Source organism: Bufo bufo, chromosome 4, assembly GCF_905171765.1.
Source record: "Bufo bufo chromosome 4, aBufBuf1.1, whole genome shotgun sequence".
Classification (NCBI taxonomy): Eukaryota; Metazoa; Chordata; class Amphibia; order Anura; family Bufonidae; genus Bufo; species Bufo bufo.
This window is the reverse complement of record NC_053392.1, coordinates 531,806,535-531,832,169: the sequence shown is the minus strand read 5'-3', so window position 1 is coordinate 531,832,169 and position 25,635 is coordinate 531,806,535. Positions and strand designations below refer to the sequence as shown.

General features: G+C 48.1%; 1 protein-coding gene across 1 annotated transcript; it reads right to left on the bottom strand.

Moving 5' to 3' along the window:
• Positions 1-22,136: 22,136 nt before the first annotated feature.
• LOC120999303 lies at positions 22,137-23,950 on the bottom strand. Its single transcript, XM_040430175.1, has 3 exons — positions 23,591-23,950; positions 23,436-23,515; positions 22,137-23,280 (listed from the first exon to the last, which is right to left on the bottom strand). Exon 3 carries the CDS (start codon positions 23,271-23,273, stop codon positions 22,137-22,139), a length of 1,137 nt encoding a protein of 378 aa, XP_040286109.1. The 5' UTR covers positions 23,274-23,280; positions 23,436-23,515; positions 23,591-23,950.
• Between the last annotated feature and the right edge of the window lie 1,685 nt (positions 23,951-25,635).

The window sequence follows — 25,635 nt, the reverse complement described above, 5'->3', positions numbered from 1 at the left end:
ATGTTTTAGCACTGCTTTCTGTCAGTGAACACGTCAGTATATTCGTTGTGATTTAACTCCATTTCTTTCTATCTTGCTTCCAGTCATTGTGGAATACTACCATGTATAAAACCTTATGTGGGGCTTGCTCTGAACTGTTATTAATAGATAAATACAAAGTTTCTTTGATTCCAGGTACAGGATGCTAATAGTCTGCCTATATACAGTTGAAACCAGAAGTTTACATACACCTATATAAAAAGACACATATGCATGTTTTTCTCGATATCTGACATGAAATCAGAAAAAACCTTTCCTGTTTTTGGTCAATTAGGATTACCATAATTATTATTATTTGCCAAATCCTAGAATAATGAGAGAGAGAGAGAGAGAGAGAGAGAGAGAGAGAATGTTTTAAGGCATTTTTCTTACTTTCTGCAAAGTCAAAAGTTTACATACATTTCATTAATATTTGGTACCATTGCCCTTAAACTGTATGACTTGGGTCAAACATTTTGGATATCCTTCCACAAACTTCTCACAATAGTTGGTCGGAATCTGGGCCCATTCCTCCTGACAAAACAGGTGTAACTGAGCCATGTTTGTTGGTCGCCTTGCTTGCACCTGCCTTTTCAGCTTTGCCCATAAATTTTCAATAGCATTGAGATCAGGGCTTTGTGATGACCACTCCAAAACATTGACTTTGTTATCCTTAAGCCACTTTGTAACCAGTTTGGCAGTATGCTTCAGGTCATTGTCCATTTGGAAGACCCTTTTCCGCCCAAGCTTTAACTTCCTGGCTGATGTCTTGAGATGTGGCTTCAGTATTTCCACATAATCTTCTTTCCTCATGATGCCATCTATTTTGTGAAGTGCACCAGTCCTTCCTGCAGCAAAACAACCCCACAACATGAGGCTGCCACCCTCGTGTTTCACAGTTGGGATGGTGTTCTTAGGCTTCCAAGCTTCTCTCTTTTCCCCTCCAAACGTAACGATGGTCATTATGGCCAGAAAGTTAAATTTTTGTTTTGTCAGACCACAGGACATGTCTCCAAAAATGTAGGTCTTTGTTCCTGTGTGCATTTGCAAACATTAATCTGGCTTTTTTATGTTTCTTTTGGAGTAATGGCTTCTTCCTGTCGGTGTGGTCTTTCAGCCCATGTTGATACAATACTCGTTTCACTGTGGATATTGACACAATCTTACCAGCCTTCGCCATGATCTTCACAAGGGCTTTTGCTTTTGTTCTTGGGTTGATATGCACATGTCGAACAAAAGCACGTTCATATCTGGGACACAGAACCCATCTCCATTCCTGAACGGTATGGAGGTTGGATTTTCCTATCTTGTTTGTACTTGCATATAAAATTGTTTGTACAGAGGAACGAGGCACCTTCAGGAATCTTGAAATTGCACCCAAGGTTGAGCCAGACTTGTGCAAGTCCACAATTCTCTTCCTGATATCTTGGCTGATTTCTTTAGACTTTCCCACAATGCTACATAAAGAAGCAGTGTGTTTCAGGTGTGCATTTAATACATCCACAGGTGTGTCTCTAATTAACTTAGATGTTGCCAACAAACCTAACAGAAGCTTCCAAACAAATGACATCATCATATGGGCAGTCTAGAATTATTTAAAGGCTTAGTAATCTTAGTGTATGTAAACTTTTGACATTGCAGAAAGTAGTAAAAATGCCTTAAAACATTATCTCTCTCATTATTCTGGCATTTGGCAAATAATTATGGTTTTGCCAATTGACCAAAAACAGAAAAGGTTTATTCTGATTTCACGTTAGATATTGAGAAAAACGTGCATATGTGTCTTTTTATATAGTGTATGTTAACTTCTGGTTTTAACTGTAAATATACTATTACTGGGGCAGATTTACTACTTAAAGCAGAGTTTCTCAACTCCAGTCCTCGGGACTAGAGATGGCCTTGCGGTCATTTTGCGGCGAACTTTGCTCGTTTGCGATTCACCCAACATGCGAACAGATGTTCAAATGCGCCATATTCTTTTGCATTGTGCCTCACTTTGACCCATGAAACATCCATCAGGTGGGATGGGACATCCAATTGAGACATTTCAGCACATGGACACCGCCCCACCCTATAACAGAACCCGATCTGGCAGCCATTTTACATTCTGTGTTTTGCCAGTGTAGGGAGAGGTTGCTTTGTGGAGCAGGGACAGACAGTTAGGGACACCAAACACTAGCTAATGAGGCCACAAAAGTCCTTTTAAGGACTGGTATAGGTGTGCTATCGATAGGTGTGATATACTGAGGGGTGTGATATACTTATAATATACTTTTTAACATAAAAAGTATATTATAGTACATTTGTATTGTGCTGCAGTTGTGTGCGGTTCGTCTGCGATACCGCAGCTATATAGAGGGACAAACGCTATTGGAATAACTAATTGCAACGGGTGTGATATATCTGTTGCCCCCAAAAAAAACTGCTTCCTCAAAATACTGATTATGGGGTTCGATATATCTGATTACACCAAATAATGATTGAGGCCTGCGATACACCAGCTTCCACAAAATACTGATTGAGGGGTTCTATATACCTGCTTCTACAAAATATTGATTAAGGGGTTCTATATAGCCTGCTTCCTCAAAATACTGATTGAGGGGTGCAATATTCCTGCTTCCACAAAATACTGATTAAGGGGTTTGATATACCTGCTTCCAAAAATACAGATTGAGGGGTGCGATATAGCTTCCACCAAATATTGATTCAGGTGTTCTATATACCTTTTTCCACAAAATACTGATTGAGGGGTGCAATATACCTGCTTCTATTAAATATTGATTAACGGGTTCTATATACCTGCTTCCGCAAAATACTGATTGAGGGGTGCGATATACCTGCTTCCACAAAATACTGATTGAGGAGTGCGATATACCTGCTTCCACAAAATGCTGATTAAGCGGTTTGATATACCTGCTTCCATAAAATACTGATTGAGGTGTGCGATATACCTGCTTCCACCAAATATTAATTCAGGTGTTCTATATACCTGTTTCCACAAAATACTGATTAATTGGTGGGATGTACCTGCTTCTACAAAATACTGATTAAGAGGTTCTATATACCTACTTCCACAAAATACAGATAGAGGGGTGCGATATACCTGCTTCCACAAAATACTGATTGAGGGGTTTTATATACCTGCTTCCACAAAATACTGATTGAGGGGCACGATATACCTGCTTCCACCAAATATTGATTCAGGCGTTCTATATACCTGTTTCCACAGAATACTAATTTAGGGGTGCGATATACCTGCTTCTGCAAAATATGGATTAAGGGGTTCTATATACCTGCTTACACAAAATACTGATTGAGAGGTGCGATATACAGAGTTGGTTGAGTGGCTCACTCAGCCTTCCGCTTCTGCACTCTCCTCATCCTCTGTATCTGCACCCTCCTGCTGTGTGCACCCCCAAAGACACCACAACCACCACTACCACCACCACCATAGCACCTCCACTCGAGTCAGAGGAATTGTTTTCCGATCCATTCTCAGACCTTACCGATGCGCAGCCATTCTTGGTATCGGATGAGGAAGAGGAGGTAGCAACGGCCGCCACCCAGCGGTCTGACGACAGAACCCAGATCAGTCCAAGGAGGGTGGTCCCTGCTGTTGCTGCCTACTCCAAGATCTCTAATGTCAGTGTTTGTGAAGGTGACGATGATGACGTGTCGATGGACGTCACGTGGGTGCCCAAAAGAGAGGAAGAGGAGGGGAGTTCAGAGGGAGAGACGGAGCAGCAGATAGGGAGGAGAAGCAGGCAGAACTCGCAGTGCACAGGAGGCAAATAGCAGACTGCAAATGTATCTGGAGCAAACCATCCACCATGCACGGTCACATCTTGCGCTCAAAGGACGCCGACACATGACTCCGCAGTGTGAGTACTTTTTAACGTGTCAGCTGCTGACAATAGTGTTGCCATCTGCAGCCTGTGCTGTCAACGCATAAGTCGCGGTAAGCCCAACACTCACCTAGGGACGACCACCTTAAGAAGGCACCTGGCCTCCCATCACCTAGCCCAGTGTGAGTAACACCATCAGAACCCGCAAAGCCACACTCCCGGCGCTCCACGTCCTGCCTCTTCTCCTTCTCCTCTCTCCTCCCATTTGTCCTCAACTCAACCTTCCACAGTGCCGTCGTCACGTTCATCTGGCAGAAGGCAGACTTCCGTGGCCCAAATGTTCGAGCATAAAAAGTTGATGACGCCTGTAGAGGGAAGTCAGGTGGGCGTATGTATATGGATATATATATGTATCTGCCCTTCTTTGATATGTGTATATATGTATGTATATATATGGGCCCCTTTATATGGCCAATAGGGATATATATTTCCTGTATGGCAGTGTATATATTGGCCCTGTATGGCAAGTGGGGACATATGTATGTCCCCTGTATGTGATGCTCCAGGTATATGCGAGTGTGTGTGTATATATAGATATGTGTGTATGTATTTGCACACATGTCTATGTATATACACTTATGTCAGCATGACAGTATGTATATGGGCTTATTGCTGCCCATTCATACCCCCGGTTTTGTATGTATGTGTTTATAGATGTGCCCCAAGCATCTGTGGATATATATATATATATATATATATATATTTACCTAAAGAATTATTAGGAACACCATACTAATACGGTGTTGGACCCCCTTTTGCCTTAATTGCCACATAATCACTTGTTCTTTTCTGTCAGGTGAATGCCTATTTTTTGGGGCCTGTACTCCACTGGCCTACAGTAAAATTGTTATCCACTGACCGTCTAATATACCTCCAGCCACATAATCACTTGTTCTTTTCTGTCAGGTGAATGCCTAATTTTTGGGGCCTGTACTCCTGTGGCTTAAAATAAAAAATTTCTAGGCTCCAGCAGGGCACATTTTTGAGAGTTTCCCTTTAAGACGCATAAAAATGGCGCCTGATTAAAATACATATTTTAGTGGGAATTTTTGCCATTAATCCCCCTCTGGTATGTCACTGTCCATGTTGTGGGACTATTTGTGCATTTCTAGTAAGTATTTGGTGGCTGCAAATATGACCTGAAGGTTTTTCAGGTTCGCCTGCCATTAAAGTGAATGGTGCACACCGCCAAAACATTTGATCGCGAACGCGCATTCGCGAAACGTCCTGGCCGATGTTCGTCCATCACTACTCGGGACCCACCTACCGGTAAGGATTTGAGAATAACCCACAGAATGAATACCTGTGGTAAGTTCTGATGCATGGACACTGATCATATCACCTGCTCAATACTAAGGAAATCTTGAAAATATGACTGGTAGGTGGGTCCCAAGGACCGGAGTTGAGAAACCCTGACTTAAAGGGATTGTGTCACAAAACTGGATAGTGGCTGTGCTTCTTAGAGCAGCTCAGCCACATTCATTTGAATGAAACTGAGATGTTCCTAGGCTATGCAACTGATCAACGTGATACCACTGGCCGAGCAACGCAGCATCTTTAGCCAGTTTAACAGTTGCGGTCTGGGGTATTGGATTCCTACTGATCAGATACTGATGGTCTATCCTGAGGTTAGGTCTTTAGTATAAAACCCCTTTAAAAAATATTTGATACATTGGACACAATTCAAGGCAAAAGAAAACTGCCATGATGCTTTGCAACACATTTATTAAGTGTTTAAGACACATTTAGACACTTTGACAAGTTTTGTGGCTCAACAGCAAGTGGTGTCACTTCATAGAAAACGCTTACACGTGGCACAAGGTGGCAAAAAATTAACCAAAATTTTGACTCAATTTGTGAAGTAAACGAAGCAAAACAAATATGTGGTATAAAGTTAGAGTAGATAGTCTATAGGCACACCAGATTTGTCATCCAGTATCAGCCACTGTGATAAATCTGGCGCACTATGACTGTCTGTCTACGTTTGCACTTTATTATTTTTTGACAGTATAAGTAAATGACCATTGTTCCTTGGCCAACAAATAATTTGATTTTCCTGCATCTGTAAAACTCTGCTTTTTACTGGATATTTTGAACTCATAAAAGGAAGAATGCTGGGGTGGATTTACTAATTCTGGGAAAGATTTACTAACCACAATGCTCTAGAATTGTGGCTTCATTTAAGAGCAATCTTTTTGGCTCTAAGTGGCATGCACAGTCTTTTGACAGGCAATAGGTCTATCAGTGGTGACAGTCTTTAGTCTGAGGCAACAGGTTAATAAGGTATGCTGTAATATATATATATATCCGGATCTTATAGCCTATACTGTTTACAAATATTGAATGAATATGCTTACGTTGGCATTAGATGTTTTACTACAATAGACTGCTATGCGGCCTGTCAGGTGACGCCTCCGTATGGGATCATGTGATGTCTCGGTTCGAGATCATGTGATTGCTCTAGGGATGACCTCACAGACATGCGCAAACACAGTTTTACTCTCTTACAAGGGATCACGTGATTATCCCTGGAATGACATCACGGACATGCGCAGCTTTAGTTCCGGGACGCCGTATCCATGCGGTGATGCCGCAATATTGTATCCGCCAGCCATTGAGCCCACCTGATTCCATGTTGGTCCTGCCTACACTTGTACTCTCACAGGTGATGAATATAACATATGTTGATTATCACTTATGAATTTTATCATGTTTTTGATAGATCACAACATTGGATTTACTCTATATGAATATCTGGATTGACTACACGGCTCTCCAGACGCTATGTGTTTTTCTCATTTATGTATGAGACGCTCCACTGTATATTTTTTCACATATGTTGTTAAATACCACTTATGTATATTAATTGATTTGTTCGCATAAATACCCACACTGCTGTATGACGCATTGCTTGATAATAGTCCCAGCAAGTGGACTGAAACGTCGCAAGGGTGAATAAAGATCCACTATTTTTCACCAAAGGATGTGCTGCGGTGTCCTTTCTTGTTTTATACTATACACCTTGGTAAGGTGTTCACACCGCTGGCACCCATCTTTTTGTTACAAGGAGTGCTGCCCTGATCCTACACAGTCTATATATATATATATATATATATATATATATAGTGATAATGGGCAAGTATACAGTAATACACACTCTTTAATAGGCTACAACTCCCACTGGCTTGTATTGCACCCTGATACCCGGGCATCAGCATTCTGGATCTTCAACATAGTAGACATGACAGGTTCCCTTTAATTCTGCCTCTTTTATAGAATAAGGGAAATTTTAATGTGACTAAATCATTCCAGAATCAATAGTTGATTCACCATGTAACTTTGCTTCCTTAACATTTTATGTCAGATTTTTGCTTTTATGCAAGTCCATGTCCTGTTAATAACTTATAGTAAGAAAAGGAGAGAATAAAATTGGCAATTGTACCAAAATGAATTCTGTTTCCAACCACAGTGCGGAACTGAAGTGGCACAGAGCTACAGGTGCTTATTTGACTCCAGTGAAAATATTTGACACCTTTTAGATTCCAGCTGGAAAAATTATTTGGTTTCAATCATTTTTGCAAAAATATCCTTGTTGGAAAGGATTTGGGGATTATGTCCTGCTGTTCATTGGAAAATGATAAAACGAGCGTCTACAGCAGGCATATAAATAGATAAAACATTTGTGAGAAAAGTTTAATACACCCATGCTGTTAAATTTCATTGCTGTCAGTCCGAAAACAGTAAGCAGAATGTATTAAAGAGAGGGCCATGCATTTTTTAAAACAATCCCGACTTGTAAAAAGGATATATTTTCCTCCTTTCATGGCTGAATTTGTCTTAATGGAAATTTGTGGTAAAGGTGTCGTAACATACAACAATATATTGTGACAAATAGCCTTATTTATTATCCTATTCATGGCTAATCTGACATTTATCCCAGCTAATAATAAGTAAAATTTCTTGAAATTTGATTCGGATCCTGCTGAATCTGTCAGGCAATTTGATTTGAGTCCGAATAATTTTGACCAGAATTGAAAGTACTACAACTTTGCTAAAATTTAGGATAACATTCTGGGGTCTCCTAGGACTGTGCAACTCATTTCAAGCTGTTTTATACCAAGCAAGCATTAGTAATCTTACAGCAACAGCTACATACAGGTGAAACTCGAAAAATTTGAATATTGTGCAAAGTTCATTTATTTCAGTAATGCAGTTTAAAAGGTGAAACTAATATATGAGAAAGACTCATTACATGCAAAGCAAGATATTTCAAGCCTTTATTTGTTATAATTTGGATGATTATGGCTTACAGCTTATAAAAACCCCAAAGTCACAATTTTGAGGTACCCTTTGCTTAGGGGTTATGGATTAATTAGCTGACTAGAGTGTGACACTTTGAGCCTAGAATATTGAACCTTTTCACAAAATTCTAATTTTAAGCTGCATTAATGCAATTCCTTTTAATTTGCATTACTGAAATAAATGGACTTTTGCACGATATTCTAATTTTTCGAGTTTCACCTGTATATGGCTATGGGTAAACCTATGGCTGCTGGTGGTACCTCCTTTAAACAAATTACACTGTAGGTTTTTTTAACTGGTTAAAAAAAAATGGCAGAAAATCCCTGCCGTGTGTATACACCCACACCGCCTGGGGTCATGTCATCCTTCATCTTTCGTCTTCTGATCTGAAAACTTTAATACACCCATGCTGTTAAATTCCATTGCTGTCAGCCCGAAAACAGTAAGCAGAATGTATTAAAGAGAGGGCCATGCATTTTTAAAACAATCTCGACTTGTAAAAAGCATATATTTTCCTCCTTTCATGGCTGAATTTGTCTTAATGGAAACTTGAAATTTGTGGTAAAGGTGTCGTAACATGCAACAATATATTGTGACAAATAGCCTTATTTATTATCCTATATCCTATTTATTATCCTATTATCCTATTCAAGGCTAATCAAGGCTAATCTAATTTATCCCAGCTAATAATAAGTTACATTTCTGGAAACATTTGAGTTCGAATAATTTTGAGCAGAAATGAAAGTACTACAACTACACAAAAATTTAGGATGACATTCTGGGGTCTCCTAGGACTGTGCAACTCATTTCAAGCTGTTTTATACCAAGCAAGCATTAGTAATCTTACAGTGACAGCAAGATATATGGCTATGGGTAAACCTATGGTTGCTGGTAGTACCTCCTTAAAACAAATTACACAGTAGGATTTTTTTTTATGGTTGAAAAATCTTTGGGGAGAAAATGCCTGCCGGTGTGTATACACCCACACCGCCTGGGGTCATGTCATCCTTCATCTTTCCTGTCTTCTGATCTGAAAATGTCATGTTCTACCGAGGGTCCTACCGACCTTGAGAACATCTAAGGCAAACAAACACGAGGCAAGCAATCTGACAAGGCAAGGACCAACACAAATTCTATATATACAGAGATATGAACATGGCCGGAAACTGGATCAGCAGGTAAGGGACCAGTGGCAGGTAATACCACTGGACTAAGCAGTTTGACTTGGGGCCAAACCCAGAGGGCAGAGACTCATTGAGCTCTGTTCTTCACAGAGCCCCGATGGTGGGGATGAACTTAACCAAGGGCTCACTGGTCACACCTCCAGGATGGTCCCGGTGCATTTGATTACTTACCTGTAGAGACTGACGGTGCAAGCACCAGCAGTCCATACAAAACAAGGACTGGAACCCAGGCACGCATACTGAAACCCAAACAAAACCACACAGGACAAGAGTACAGATAAGACAAATAGGAACCAGCACACAAGCAGCTGCCTGGACCCCATGCGGAACGTATGCATGGTGGTCGCAGGCAGAGCTGCCCAAATAGGCAGACAATCAGATGCCTGGACCCCATATGGAACGGCACATGGTGGTCAGAGGCATAGATGCACAAAGACTAGATGTCCTCCCTCCGGAGAACCCAGGATCCCTCTCACCAAAGGCAGAACATACTCAAGACAGGATCAGAAGCAGTTAAGCACTGCCAGGCTAACATAGACCTAGACACTAAACAAATACAGATAAGACAGAGATGTTCTGCCTCCAGAGAAACCATAAGCCTTCTCACCGAAGGCGTTGACATGGACTAGCAGATGCCTGTTCCCCATGCAGAGTTTGTTCATGAGCGAACGGGCAGAGCTGCACACATGGCACAGACAGGAAGAAGTCTGGACCCCATGAGGAACAACAAATAGTGGTCACAGACAAGAGGCAGAACCAGACAAGCAGATGCCTGGACCCCATGCGGAACAACACATGGCGGTCACAGACCAGACATGGAACCAGACAAGGAGACATTTATATCTTACTAGGTGGCCCCACAGAAAGGACAGGTGGAAAAGCGCTAGGTCAGGTGCATAGCTCCTGCATTGAGCAAAGCTGGAGAGAGACTGACCCCCAGGCCCACAGCTAACAGGATTATGTAGCACTTAGTGACAATAGCCAAACAATACATTAACACCACACAAAGCAAGAGACAGGGAGGGGAAAGCAAAGAAGGGACAGAACACACACAGTCTGCTGTTACTACATGTCACCCCTGGCAAACAGCCTACACGGAATCCACCGTAGCCACTACGCCAGAGCACATACATGAGCAACAGGCAACCCCTGTCACAGTGAACACACTGTCTGACGTCATTTTTAGAAATTCACACAAATAGAATCACCACATATTCAGGTATTGCCTGAATTTTTGGAAAATTCTTCTCAAATTGGATTTGTTTAGAACTGATTTGCTTATCGATAATCACAGCACATTGAGATGGTGCAAGATGCTTCAGACAAATAATAAATTGTGGTGTTAACCTAGAAACATCAAGATTTTGGACAAATTATACAGTAACCAGACTGAGCACTTTAAAATATAACATCTATAAGATGCTCATAGTATTGTACTTTAGCAGGTACAATAACACTGCAGTTTGGGAGCAGCGGTGCTTAATAATGCCACCTACTTATCTAAAGCATCATAACTGAGAGGCACTATGTGCCCATGTCTATGGACTGGCCCTTTGTACTAGATTTCAGCCAGGACTCAGTGGTACCTCTCAGCTAGCTAGGCCAACCTTGATCTCTCAAGAAAGAGAACCATCTTGCTCATGCCACCTATTGGAAATGGCTCCCTATGAGTCAACATCCAACATTCCAACAAGCCTTGGGATTTGACTTGGTAATATAGCCAAGTCTGATATCCATCCGTGGACAGCTGTTTTGGGGTACGTGCCACTTGTCACTACGATGCCAAGCAACTTATGCAGAGTGCTAAATGTCTTTAAAGAGACCAGTCCTATATGGAGGGTTATTGGCAGTGAACCATGGGAAATTAATATGCAAAGAGGTATCTCCCAAGAAAGAAAACCATCCTGGCAGCTTAAGCACTCTGAAAAATATCTAAGGATGGATATCTGGCTTGTCTTTATTCCAACACTCTCCTTTGTTGGTGCTAAACCACTGTCTTCTATACACTCCCCTTTGCACCCTCATACCAATGTTGTGGCACAGTACCAGGGCTTTTTTTCTCAGAGAAAAGGTGGTGGAACTCACCCCCCCTCCCCTGGACATGCCCCTACCCAACCCTAGGACCGCCCCCCTACCCGCCCCTAAGACCGCCCCTACCCACCCCTAGGACCGCCCCCTCTACCCAACCCTAGGACCGCAAGTAAAATTTGGGGGGGGGGTATAAAAGTCCAGCCCAGCAAAGAAACCCCCCAGATGGGGATGGCACTGTTAATGGGGGATCTGGGGATGGCACTGTTATGGGGTGGAGGATCTGGGGATGGCATCCACAGATCCCCCATCCTATAACAGGGCCATCCACAGACCCCCCCCATCCTATAACAGTGCCATCCACAGACCCCCCCACCCCATAACAGTGCCATCCACAGACCCCTGCCACCCCATAACAGTGCCATCCACAAACCCCCCCACCCCATAACAGTGCCATCCACAAACCCCCCCACCCCATAACAGTGCCATCCACAGACCCCCCCACCCCATAACAGTGCCATCCACAGACCCCCCACCCCATAACAGTGCCATCCACAGACCCCCCACCCCATAACAGTGCCATCCACAGACCCCCCCTCCTTAACAGTGCCATCCACAGACCCCCCCACCCTATAACAGTGCCATCCACAGACCCCCCACCCCATAACAGTGCCATCCACAGACCCCCCTTAACAGTGCCATCCACAGCCCCCCCCCACCCCATAACAGTGCCATCCACAGACCCCCCCACCCCATAACAGTGCCATCCACAGACCCCCCACCCCATAACAGTGTCATCCACAGACCCCCCATTGCCGCTCCAGTAGAGACTTATAAAATGTGTAATTAAATGAATAATGATTCCTGCTGCCCCTCAGTAAGATAACTTTCAATATATTGTACTCACAGCCGGCTACTGTTATCGAAATTAAAAATAGTATTGAATGAGGAAGTGCCCTGGAGTAGAATAATATATTGTTAAGGGGAGGTAGTTAATATCTAATCTGCACAAGGGATGGACAGGTCCTGTGGGATCCATGCCTGGTTCATTTTTATGAACGTCAGCTTGTCCACATTGGCTGTAGACAGGCGGCTGCGTTTGTCTGTAATGACGCCCCCTGCCGTGCTGAATACACGTTCAGACAAAACGCTGGCCGCCGGGCAGGCCAGCACCTCCAAGGCATAAAAGGCTAGCTCTGGCCACGTGGACAATTTGGAGACCCAGAAGTTGAATGGGGCCGAACCATCAGTCAGTACGTGGAGGGGTGTGCACAGGTACTGTTCCACCATGTTAGTGAAATGTTGCCTCCTGCTAACACGTTCCGTATCAGGTGGTGGTGCAGTTAGCTGTGGCGTGGTGACAAAACTTTTCCACATCTCTGCCATGCTAACCCTGCCCTCAGAGGAGCTGGCCGTGACACAGCTGCGTTGGCGACCTCTTGCTCCTCCTCTGCCTTCGCCTTGGGCTTCCACTGGTTCCCCTGTGACATTTGGGAATGCTCTCAGTAGCGCGTCTACCAACGTGCGCTTGTACTCGCGCATCTTCCTATCACGCTCCAGTGTAGGAAGTAAGGTGGGCACATTGTCTTTGTACCGGGGATCCAGCAGGGTGGCAACCCAGTATTCCGCACACGTTAAAATGTGGGCAACTCTGCTGTCGTTGCGCAGGCACTGCAGCATGTAGTCGCTCATGTGTGCCAGGCTGCCCAGAGGTAAGGACAAGCTGTCCTCTGTGGGAGGCGTATCGTCATCGTCCTGTGTTTCCCCCCAGCCACGCACCAGTGATGGGCCCGAGCTGCTTTGGGTGCCACCCCGCTGTGAACATGCTTCATCCTCATCCTCCTCCACCTCCTCCTCATCCTCGTCCTCCTCGTCCTCCAGTAGTGGGCCCTGTCTGGCCACATTTGTACCTGGCCTCTGGTGTTGCAAAAAACCTCCCTCTGAGTCACTTTGAAGAGACTGGCCTGAAAGTGCTAAAAATGACCCCTCTTCCTCCTCTTCCTCCTGGGCCACCTCCTCTTCCATCATCGCCCTAAGTGTTTTCTCAAGGAGACATAGAAGTGGTATTGTAACGCTGATAACGGCGTCATCGCCACTGGCCATGTTGGTGGAGTACTCGAAACAGCGCAACAGGGCACACAGGTCTCGCAGAGAGGCCCAGTCATTGGTGGTGAAGTGTGTCTGATCCGCAGTGCGACTGACCCGTGCGTGCTGCAGCTGAAACTCCACTATGGCCTGCTGCTGCTCGCACAGTCTGTCCAGCATATGCAAGGTGGAGTTCCACCTGGTGGGTACGTTGCATATGAGGCGGTGAGCGGGAAGGCCGAAGTTACGCTGTAGCGCAGACAGGCGAGCAGCGGCAGGGTGTGAACGCCGGAAGCGCGAACAGACGGCCCGCACTTTATGCAGCAGCTCTGACATGTCAGGGTAGTTGCGAATGAACTTCTGCACCACCAAATTCAGCACATGCGCCAGGCAAGGGATGTGCGTCAAACCGGCTAGTCCCAGAGCTGCAACGAGATTTCGCCCATTATCGCACACCACCAGGCCGGGCTTGAGGCTCACCGGCAGCAACCACTCGTCGGTCTGTTGTTCTATACCCCGCCACAACTCCTGTGCGGTGTGGGGCCTGTCCCCCAAACATATGAGTTTCAGAATGGCCTGCTGACGTTTACCCCGTGCTGTGCTGAAATTGGTGGTGAAGGTGTGTGGCTGACTGGATGAGCAGGTGGAAGAAGAGGAGGAGGAAGCTGAGTAGGAGGAGGAGGAGACAGGAGGCAAAGAATGTTGCCCTGCGATCCTTGGCGGCGGAAGGACGTGCGCCAAACAGCTCTCCGCCTGGGGCCCAGCCGCCACTACATTTACCCAGTGTGCAGTTAGGGAGATATAGCGTCCCTGGCCGTGCTTACTGGTCCACGTATCTGTGGTTAGGTGGACTTTGCCACAGATGGCGTTGCGCAGTGCACACTTGATTTTATCGGATACTTGGTTGTGCAGGGAAGGCACGGCTCTCTTGGAGAAGTAGTGCTGGCTGGGAACAACATACTGTGGGACAGCAAGTGACATGAGCTGTTTGAAGCTGTGTGTGTCCACCAGCCTAAATGACAGCATTTCATAGGCCAGTAGTTTAGAAATGCTGGCATTCAGGGCCAGGGATCGAGGGTGGCTAGGTGGGAATTTACGCTTTCTCTCAAATGTTTGTGAGATGGAGAGCTGAACGCTGCCGTGTGACATGGTTGAGATGCTTGGTGACGCAGGTGGTGGTGTTGGTGGTACATCCCATGTTTGCTGGACGGCAGGTGCCAACGTTCCTCCAGAGGCGGAGGAAGAGGCCGAGGTGGCGGCAGCAGCAGAAGAGGCCGAGGCAGCAGCAGCAGAAGAGGTAGCAGGGGGAGCCTGAGTGACTTCTTTGTTTTTAAGGTGTTTACTCCACTGCAGTTCATGCTTTGCATGCAGGTGCCTGGTCATGCAGGTTGTGCTAAGGTTCAGAACGTTAATGCCTCGCTTCAGGCTCTGATGGCACAGCGTGCAAACCACTCGGGTCTTGTCGTCAGCACATTGTTTGAAGAAGTGCCATGCCAGGGAACTCCTTGAAGCTGCCTTTGGGGTGCTCGGTCCCAGATGGCGGCGGTCAGTAGCAGGCGGAGTCTCTTGGCGGCGGGTGTTCTGATTTTGCCCACTGCTCCCTCTTTTGCTACGCTGTTGGCTCGGTCTCACCACTGCCTCTTCCTCCGAACTCTGAAAGTCAGTGGCACGACCTTCATTCCATGTGGGGTCTAGGACCTCATCGTCCCCTGCATCGTCTTCCACCCAGTCTTGATCCCTGACCTCCTGTTCAGTCTGCACACTGCAGAAAGACGCAGCAGTTGGCACCTGTGTTTCGTCATCATCAGAGACGTGCTGAGGTGGTATTCCCATGTCCTCATCATCAGGAAAAATAAGTGGTTGTGCGTTAGTGCATTCTATCTCTTCCACCCCTGGGGAAGGGCTAGGTGGATGCCCTTGGGAAACCCTGGCAGCAGAGTCTTCAAACAGCATAAGAGACTGCTGCATAACTTGAGGCTCAGACAGTTTCCCTGATATGCATGGGGGTGATGTGACAGACCGATGGGCTTGTTTTCATGCGCCATCTGTGCGCTTTCTGCAGAAGACTGGGTGGGAGATAATGTGAACGTGCTGGATCCACTGTCGGCCACCCAATTGACTAATGCCTGCACCTGCTCAGGCCTTACCATCCTTAGAACGGCATTGGGCCCCACCAAATATCGCTGTAAATTCTGCTGGCTACTGGGACCTGAGGTAGTTGGTTCACTAGGACGTGTGGCTGTGGCAGAACGGCCACGTCCTCTCCCAGCACCAGAGGGTCCACTAACACCACCACGACCATGTCCACGTCCGCGTCCCTTATTAGATGTTTTCCTCATTGTTCCCGTTCACCACAATTTTGAGAATGGCAAATTTGGGAATGGTTTTTCAACCCAGAAAAAAAAGTGTGCTTTTACGGTCACTACAAATAACTTGACCAGCTAAAACAGTACAGATTTGGTTAAATAGAGATGTGAGGCCTGTTTTTTTTTGCGCTGTGTGACAGGTATAGGTTTAATCACAGAATCAGACTTCTATCAGCACGCTAGCGTGTGTCTTAGGTTTTTCTGAATGACACTATCACTAGCTTCAATGTAAGATATTCTTTTTGGGATAGATTTCAAGTAGGCCTCAAATACCAGAAACTAGTTATTTTGAGAATGGCAAATTTGGGAATGGTTTTTCAACCCAGAAAAAAAAGTGTGCTTTTACGGTCACTACAAATAACTTGACCAGCTAAAACAGTACAGATTTGGTTAAATAGAGATGTGAGGCCTGTTTTTTTTTGCGCTGTGTGACAGGTATAGGTTTAATCACAGAATCAGACTTCTATCTGCACGCTAGCGTGTGTCTTAGGTTTTTCTGAATGACACTATCACTAGCTTCAATGTAAGATATTCTTTTTGGGATAGATTTCAAGTAGGCCTCAAATACCAGAAACTAGTTATTTTGAGAATGGCAAATTTGGGAATGGTTTTTCAACCCAGAAAAAAAAGTATGCTTTTAAGGTCACTACAAATAACTTGACCAGCTAAAACAGTACAGATTTGGTTGAATAGAAATGTCAGGTCTATTTTTTAGGCGCTGGGTGACAGGCTCAACTTGCCCCTGATGTAATATATGGCCAAAAAATAACCACACTGTTGATGGTTAAATGCACTTGGGTGACACAGGCTCAGCCTGCACCAGATGTAGTATATGGCCAAAAAATAATCAGACTGTCGATGGTTAAATGCTCTTCGGTGACACAGGCTCAGCCTGCAGCTGATGTAGTATATGGCCAAAAAATAACCAGACTGTTGATGGTTAAATGCACTTCGGTGACACAGGCTCAGCCTGCAGCTGATGTAGGATATAGCACAAAATAACCACACTATCGATGGTTAAATACACTTGGTGATAGCTTGTGCTGGCGCACCACAAGTCACAAAATGGCCGCCGATCACCCCAGAAAAAAGTGATCTAAAAACGCTCTGGGCAGCCTCAAAAAAGTGAGCAAGTCAATAATAGCACTTCAATGATCCACAGCTGCAGATCGATCACAGAATGAAGTCTTTTGGAGGAGTTAATCTGCCTAATCTCGCCCTAACGTCGCAGCTGCAACCTCTCCCTATACTGATCATAGCAGAGTGACATGCGGTGCTACGTGACTCCAGCTTAAATAGAGGCTGGGTCACATGCTGCACTGGCTAATCACAGCCATGCCAATAGTAGGCATGGCTGTGATGGCCTCTTGGGGCAAGTAGTATGACGCTTGTTGATTGGCTGCTTTGCAGCCTTTCAAAAAGCGCCAAGAAAGCGCCGAACACCGAACCCGAACCCGGACTTTTACGAAAATGTTCGGGTTCGGGTCCTTGTCACGGACACCCCAAAATTCGGTACGAACCCGAACTATACAGTTCGGGTTCGCTCATCCCTATTTATTAGCATCAAAAAGTGAGTGCTGATACAAAGTAAAACAAGGAGTGCATTCAAAATAGAGGAGAAGTCATATCTGTCCTTTATATATTGTAGTCCATGACTACAGGATCAGACCACTCATGGGGTTTGTTTTTAGTCAATGTGGATGTGATCTTAAATATTTTTTCGGTAAATTAAGTTAGACCCATAAGTTAGACTCATAGAAAAAGTTAGACCCATATCTCGTAATTTAGTTGTTTTTTTTGTGGTCCAATGGTCTGCTGAAAAGAATTATGCAAATATACCCATTGAATTAAGTGGATCCATGGACCATCCATGAAGAATATAGGCAGCACACGTCTGTGATTCACTGACACATGAAAAAGGCCTAACAAGTAGGGACAGCTAAGTTTATCATTCAAACACCCACGTTCAGGATTCATGTGCGGAGAATCCGCACAAAAATCCGCAGGTGTTCGCAGGCAAATCTGTGCGGTCAATCCGCATCAATTGGCATCAATAAGTGAATGAAGAAAATCCGGTTAGGAAAGGTAAAATAAATTGACATGCTGCGGATTTTAAAATCCGCACAGAAAAAAATCTGCATCGTATGCATTGAGAATTTCTAATTCTCATAGAATACAATGTACATGACCTACGGGGTGGATTTTCTGCACGCAAATCCACACGTAAACATGATCGTGTGCATTTAGCCTAACGTTATACAGTAGATATTGGTAGGCTTTAGTAGACTGACAATTATCAAGTCATCCCTGGTGGCATTGCATTATGCTATTGTAGTCACATAATTATGAATAATGTTTCATGAAACCAGACTGTATACATGAAAGCAGCCCATGAACTGCAACACAAGGATCACAATTGTCTAAGCTCTGGTATTTTCTCTGGCAGTATTTAACCACAGAGAAGTCACACATGAGAAGTACTGATGTACATTGCATTAGTAATGTTTTTTAGAAGTATATAAGGAGTAGTTAAAAGGAAGAAGACAACTAGCAACAAAGTGGAAGAGCATCCCCCCCCCCCACACACACACAGACATATAGATTTAAGCATACAACTAAGAATCTTAAAGAATAAAACAAAGAACAAAGGAAACAACATTAAAAAATGAAACACTCTTCATGTGTGCTACACTGGAGGCCCGTGCCCACCGATGTCTTGCTTGTCAGGGTTGGCACAGGCGCTGCTGTATCCATCCTGTGCCAGCTGCCTATCCTCTGGCCTCCTGCAGTGGGCCCGGTTTCTGGAGGTCCATCTCCAAGCTTGTGCTGCAGGCTGTGGCCTGCGATTCATTGACAACCTCTTCAGTCAGGATGTTCACTCACCAGCCCCTAAAGGGCCAACAACTGTATGCTCTAACCTTCAACAACCTATGGCTGGCCACCTCAGGGTATTTAAGGCACCTTTCCCTACCCGTATACCAACCTCAGCTAGTTTACTGATTCACTACCTGACCTGTGCCTGTTTACCCTATTGACCCTCTGCTGCCTGCCCTGAACTCAGACTTGTTTCACGTATTTGCATGAACTCTGCCTACCGTGACCTCGGCCTATTACTGACTGCAAGTATTGCCTGATCCCTTGGTGCTTTACACGGGTGTCTCTGACCTCCTTGTGTCAGCTGTCAACTAGATATGGACTAGTGTTGATCACGAATATTCGAATTTCGAATTTTTATTGCGAATATAGGTACTTCGAAAATTCGTGAAAATTTCGAATATAGTTGTATATATATATATATATATATATATATTTGTGGTCCTGGCTGCGGCGCGAAGCCTGTGGAGTGTGACTGAACCTAATCTAGCTACAGTGGCTGGTGGTGTGCCTGTTGCCACGTGACGAGGGTAGGCCAAATAAAGGGGGCATACCCTATGGGAGATGTAAAGAGAAGGGTCGGGAGGGAGGGGCGAGAGAGGACGTGCACCCGGTGAGCTGGGCGGCTTGGGCTTAAGAAGCCCCCTACGCCCCTCCCACAAAAGCAGGCTGGATTCAGCCTGCTGCATTTGTGGTCCTGGCTGCGGCGCGAAGCCTGTGGAGTGTGACTGAACCTAATCTAGCTACAGTGGCTGGTGGTGTGCCTGTTGCCACGTGACGAGGGTAGGCCAAATAAAGGGGGCAAAATACGAGTAGGAAAGGTGTAAGGAGCGACTCTTTATTGTGAAAGATGGTACTACAGAACTAAGTCAGAGAAAGCCGCAGCGATTTCGGCTTTCGGGTGCGGGATGTATCGAGAGAAGCAAGAGGACTTCCAGCGGCCCATCTTGCGGATGATATGGGCCGGGACCCCATGTTTGGAGGCGGCGGAGGCGGCTCCGATCCGGAATGAATGGCCCGTGATGGCCTGGGGGTTGAACCCAAACCCGGACGCGAGGCTGCGAATGTGTTTGACAAACTGCGAGGACGTGAGAGGTCGTGACGGGAAAGGAAGGAGAGGGCTGGCGGGAGCCCGATTGCCCAGTGTGGTGAGTAACCCGTTGAGGACGGCCACGGGACACCAGGAGTTGGAAGTCGGGAAGTATTCTATGTGCACTGGGGGCCCGATTTGTGAGGTTTTGGAGACTGGCAAGGTGAAGGTGAAACGCTCGTGACTACGGGTGAGTTGGTTTAGAGCCGGGCCTGAGTTGTGAGGAGAGGTGCCGGTGAATTCCCCGGGCCGGAGAAAGCCGTAGAAGCTTAGGTAGAGGGCGGCTTTGAGAATGCAGCTTCTGAAAGGGCCAAAAGGACTGGCGTCTAGGGAGGATGAGAGTTTCCTGAACAGGTCCCCTGAGACGGGTTGCCTGGCGGGTCCGGATTTGTGAGAGCATTTTTGAATACCCCGCAGTGTGGCTTTGATGGCGTGGGAAGAAAAGATAGGGTTGCTGTCTGGCTGACGGATCATGAGGTGATGCTGGACTCCTGACAGATACGATCTGATGGTGCTGAAGGAGAGGTGTAGGTCCTTGTGGCAGTATGCCAGGAAAGCCATGATGAAAGCGGTTTCGCTTACGTTGCCCCTGGGGTGAAGGTGACGAAATACCTCGAAAGCTTTCCAACCCGACTGGTAGTTCCTTGTGGAGTTTTCGGACAGGGACTTGCGGATGAGAGTATGAGCCATGACTAGGTGCCTGTCTAGTCCAGGATCAGAGAGCCGAAGTCCGGGGGTGGGATCCCGATTCTGTCGGCTTGAGGCCGAAGAGAGTCAGGTTTAAGCGAGACAAGGCATCCGCTGCGACGTTCCTGATCCCCTGGATGTGGGTGCAAGAAACATGGAAATTGAACTTGAGGGCAAGCCAGGTGAGTTTGCGTAGGAAGCGCATGACTTTGGGTGAACTGGATCTGCCTTTGGAGATGATGTCGACGACCGTGTGATTGTCGGTGAAAAAACGCACGGGCATGTTGCTCCATACTTTGCCCCAGACTTGAGCTGCTGCCACGATGGGGTACAATTCAAGGAGAGGAGAGGACTGGATGGCTTGAGGGTCTGAGAGGATCTGGGAGGGCCAGGAATCAGCGAACCACTGGTGGCCGAACAAGGCGCCGAACCCGACGGATGCTGCCGCGTCAGAGTACACGGTCGGGCAGGTGGGGCTCCAGTGAGGGACGAACATGGAGATGCCATTCCATGCTGACAGAAAGACCCTCCACATGTCCAGGTCGGCCAGGGCTTCCCGGTCCAGTTGGATCAGCGAGTCCTGGGTTGAGGCTGTGGGTAACAACTGGAGGAGTCTTGCTGTGAAGGATCGTCCCTGCGGCATGATGCGGGTTGCAAAGTTGAGAGAACCCAACAGCGACTGCAGGTCGCCCTTGGACATGGTTCTGGAACCGATGTGAGCAGAAATGACTGACTGGAGCCTGACTAGTTTGTCCTCCGGGAGTCTGGCTTCCATTCTGCAGGTATCGAGCGTGATACCCAAGAAGGTGAGGACCGTGCTAGGGCCGTCAACCTTTGATGGCGCCACTGGGACCTGTAAGGCGGAAAAAATGCAGAGGAGGCTTTCCAACCTGTCGGGCACATGGTTTGGGTTCTCGACCAGTAAGAAATCGTCCAGGTAGTGTATGACTCTGGGACAGTTGCCGTGGTTTACCAGGATCCAATGGAGGGCCTGGGCGAACTGATCAAAGAGCCAGGGGCTGCTCTTTGACCCGAACGTGAGGCGGGTGGCAAAGTAATACTGGTCCCTCCATTTGATCCCGTGAAACCTCCAGAGGTGGGGCTGGATTGGTAGAAGCTTGAAAGCGTCCGAAATGTGCGCTTTAGAGAGCCAAGCCCCTGCCCCTACCTGCAGGATGAGTTGGATGGCCTCGTCCAGGGAAGAATAGCGCATGGAGTATTCTTCCGATGGTATCAACGAGTTGAGGCTCGGGGTGCTGGATGCATGAGGCGCTGACAAATCATATATTAGTCGGTTTTTATTGGAATTTTTGCTGCGGACCAACCCAATGGGGCTCACCCTGTAGACTTGGAAGGGAGGGGTGGGAAAAGGCCCTATGATGAAACCCTTCAGCAGCTCGACCTGCAGAAGGGAATCCACCGAGGCCGGGTCCGTCATGGCTGACCTGAGATTGGGGGTCTCCCAGGAATCCCGAGGCAGGGTGACCAGGCCGGTGTGGAAGCCTGATGAAAAACCGGAATGCAGGAATTGGACGAAGGCGGGATCGTGGTGGGTATTGAGGAGGGAGATGAGAAGGGGGACATTAATGTCGGCCAGTCAGCTTTTGGCCGAGCGCTGGGAGCAGGTGGACTGGGGGTGGGCCCGGAAGCAGGTGGAACAAATGTGGAGCGCCTTACATTTGCTATAGTTGCAGAAGCTGGAGTTGAAGTTGTTGCACAACTGGTTTTTTCCCAGGTACACGATGGGGCGACCCAATTTGTCCAGGAGCGGACCCGGTTTCTGGGGGGCCGAAGTGCTCGGCTGCTGTTTTGGCAGGGGGGAGGCGTGGGAGCTTGGGCACCAATCGGAGGCGTGCAGGACTGACTGGCAGAAGGAGCAAAAAGGAGACCTGAGACCTGCAAAATGTCTGCAGAATAGCTCCATGTCGAGGGAGGCCCAGTTGGTGATATGCTGGAACTGGGCGAGGGCTGCAGCTGCCTTCGCTGAAAATGACCGGTGATAGTCGTAATAAGCAAATCCTCCGTATTTGTGCCCAAGCTCCGTGACCCTGTATAAATATGCGTCCAGCTCCTCTCTTCTGGCTGGGTGTGCTGCGCAGATGATGTCGCGGTAGAGGCTGAACGCAAGCACGAACTCTGGGATGGAGAGTTTTTTGTTCAACCTCGCGTCTTTGGCCTTCAGGACTACGGACACGTCCCCGCAAGCGATGGTCCGGTTTTCCACCGTGTCGTGCGTGGAGATGAGGACCGCAGCCAGGTTCACGTCCTTGCCTGCGAGAATGTCCCTGCGCAGGTTTTCGGGGACGAAAAAGGAGGGGGCTATTTCGGGCGGCCCAGACAACCTACCTGAGGAAGATGGCTGGGAAGTGGAAGGACCAGGGGCGGGACTGGAGGGTGCGGCAGGTGAAGCGTCCCTGCTTTCGACTGCCTGGAGCCTGGTGTTCATGTCACAGATGGAACTGGACAAATTGTTTATCGTGGCGTGTAGCTGCGTTAGTGACAGCTGTATGGTCGACATGGGGATCTGCTCCGTGGACCCTGTGGATGGCTCCGGAAACAATAGGTGATATAATTCGGCCTTTCGGGCTGTGGCCGAATGGCGGATTCCTCGCTTGTCCAGCTCGGCAATCATCTTGGGGATGGTCCAAGTCCGGTAAGAAGAGCGACTTGCCCGTTCCGATACCGCAGACTCCACGATCGATAGAGCGTCCTCGATGTCGGACACGTGGGACATGTTGGAGCTGAAACGAAGAGGGGAAAGGAAAGCTGGAGGGGGAAGCGAGGTGGGTGCGGGTGGTATTACAGAGAGAAGCGCGTGGCGGGACGGAGGTGCCCAGCGTCGGGGCGAGGCCAGAGGACGCGAGGTCCCCTTACTGGGCGTGGTTTATAACCTTACCTTAAGATGCTGGAGCTGTTAATGCCGTGAACAGAGGGGACGGAAGCGACCTGGCGAAGCCGAGATTATCCCTGGTTCACCTGAAAAGAACAGTATATGATGCCACGATTGGCTGTGCCGGGCGGCCGGAATAGTGAATCGTGGCCGCTACTTACCTGGACGACAAAAAAAGGGGGCCAAAGGATTCCAAGGGAGCACTCACGGAGTAGCTTAGTCACCTGAAAGGACAAGACCGAACGTGTTGATTTAAGGAAAGCGCAACTGGTGCGAGACCAGAGGTTTCCTGGCATTTGACCGGGCCGGAGCCGGGGGATGGCGCGTGACTGCTGCAGCGGCGAGCCAAGGAGTGGAAAAACACGTGGGTAGGGTTGCGTCCTTGCGGAACCGATGGGGTTGTAGCGAGGGGACGCTGAGAGAATTGTGAGCCCGGCGATCCTGGGTGGACGGGTTGAGGGGCGGTTCAGGGCGTACCTGTGAAGAAGACTGTTGGGACAAAGTGGGGCCTGGGCGTACCCGGCCCGGGGGTAAGGTGTGGGAATGCGAGGTGGGCGTACCACCTTGAAGACACCTGGGTTGCGTGACCCGAGCGAAAAACAAAGAGAGAGATAGGACACGGCCAGGCGATGTCGGATGGAAACCGGCCTTGCCTGTGAACTTTTTTTTTTTTTTTTTAAAAGAGCGGAAAGAGATGAGAAGAGAGCAGGGCGTTCCTGCGGACAAAAAGGTAGTGGAGGGTGGACGGGTTGGGAAACATGAAAATTTTTATATATTTTATTTTTTTTTTTGGTTACCCAGACGTGACCACCCGAAGAAGGATGACGCTGGTCACCTGGCGGGCGCTGGGCTGGTGGACCCCCCGAGCCGCCGGGGCCCCCCCCCCCCCCCCGGCCGCGGGCGACGCTCGGCGGGGAGGGGACCGGACCAGCGCAAAGGGGGAGGCCAGCCCGCGCGGGGAAATGCCCCAGTGGTGGTGGGTGTGCGAACCGGTGTCCAGGGAAGGGGGGAGGGACAGATGCCGAGCGAAGACCGTACTGTCCCTCCCCCGATGCGGGTGCCAGCCAGGGATGATGGAAGGTGGATAGGGGGGGGGGGGTGGGGGGGGGTTGTGCGTTTTTTTATTTTTTTTTTTTTTTTTTTTTTTTTAGACGTGGATGGCCATGTGAAGGCGGTGTTTGGTGATGTACTGTTTTTTTTTTTTTGTTTTTTTGTTTTTTTCCTTCCTCCCTGGCCCCCTGCCGCGGTCGGGAGCGGGGTACCGGCCCGGGCAGGGTGACCGGAGGAAGTGGGGGTGGCGGGGGCACGCCAGGCAGCAAGCTGGGCTGTCTTCCAGGCCACCCCCCTCTCCCCCCCCAGACGCTCGTGGATATCCGCGCCTCCCCGAGCGGTGGGAGCGAGAGGAGGACGAGCCGGGGCCAGAGAAGGAAGCGCCTGCTCCCGCCGACTTCCGGGACGCCGCGCTTTTGTCACGTGATGCGCTCCAGGTTGGAGCGCAAGCCGGCGAGACGGAAGCGGCAGGAGAGGAGGCAAGTGACCGGGCGGGGAGCGGAGGAGACTGGCGGCGAGGCGACGGGCGGGAGCTGAGAATGCAGCGCTATCCATATCCTCCCCCCCCCACGACCAACGGCACCGGCAGCGGTCCGGCTGGGTCCGGGGGGGGGGGGGGGGGGAGCGCCGCTGAAGCTAGGCGAATCCCCCGACGCTCGTGGATATCCGTGCATCCACGAGCGCTGGGAGCGAGAGGAGGACGAGCCGGGGCCAGAGACGGAAGCGCCCGCTCCTGCCGACTTCCGGGACGCCGAGCCGCGGTCACGTGATGCGCTCCAGGTTGGAGCGCAAGCCGGCGAGACGGAAGCGGAAGGAGAGGAGGCAAGTGACCGGGCGGGGTGCGGAGGAGACTGGTGGCGGGGGGACGGGCGGGAGCTGAGGAGGGTGGGGGACGGGGATGAGGTTACCGGAGGGGGGATTTACCTTGGAGTTGGCGGTTCTGGCGTGCAGAAACCGCTGCACGTGCAGGCAGCTTTCGGGCCGTAAATGCAAGTGACGGGTGCAGCTCCTCCTACCAGCGTCAGGCGAGAGAGGACGTGCACCCGGTGAGCTGGGCGGCTTGGGCTTAAGAAGCCCCCTACGCCCCTCCCACAAAAGCAGGCTGGATTCAGCCTGCTGCATATATATATATATATATATTCGAAATTTCGATTTT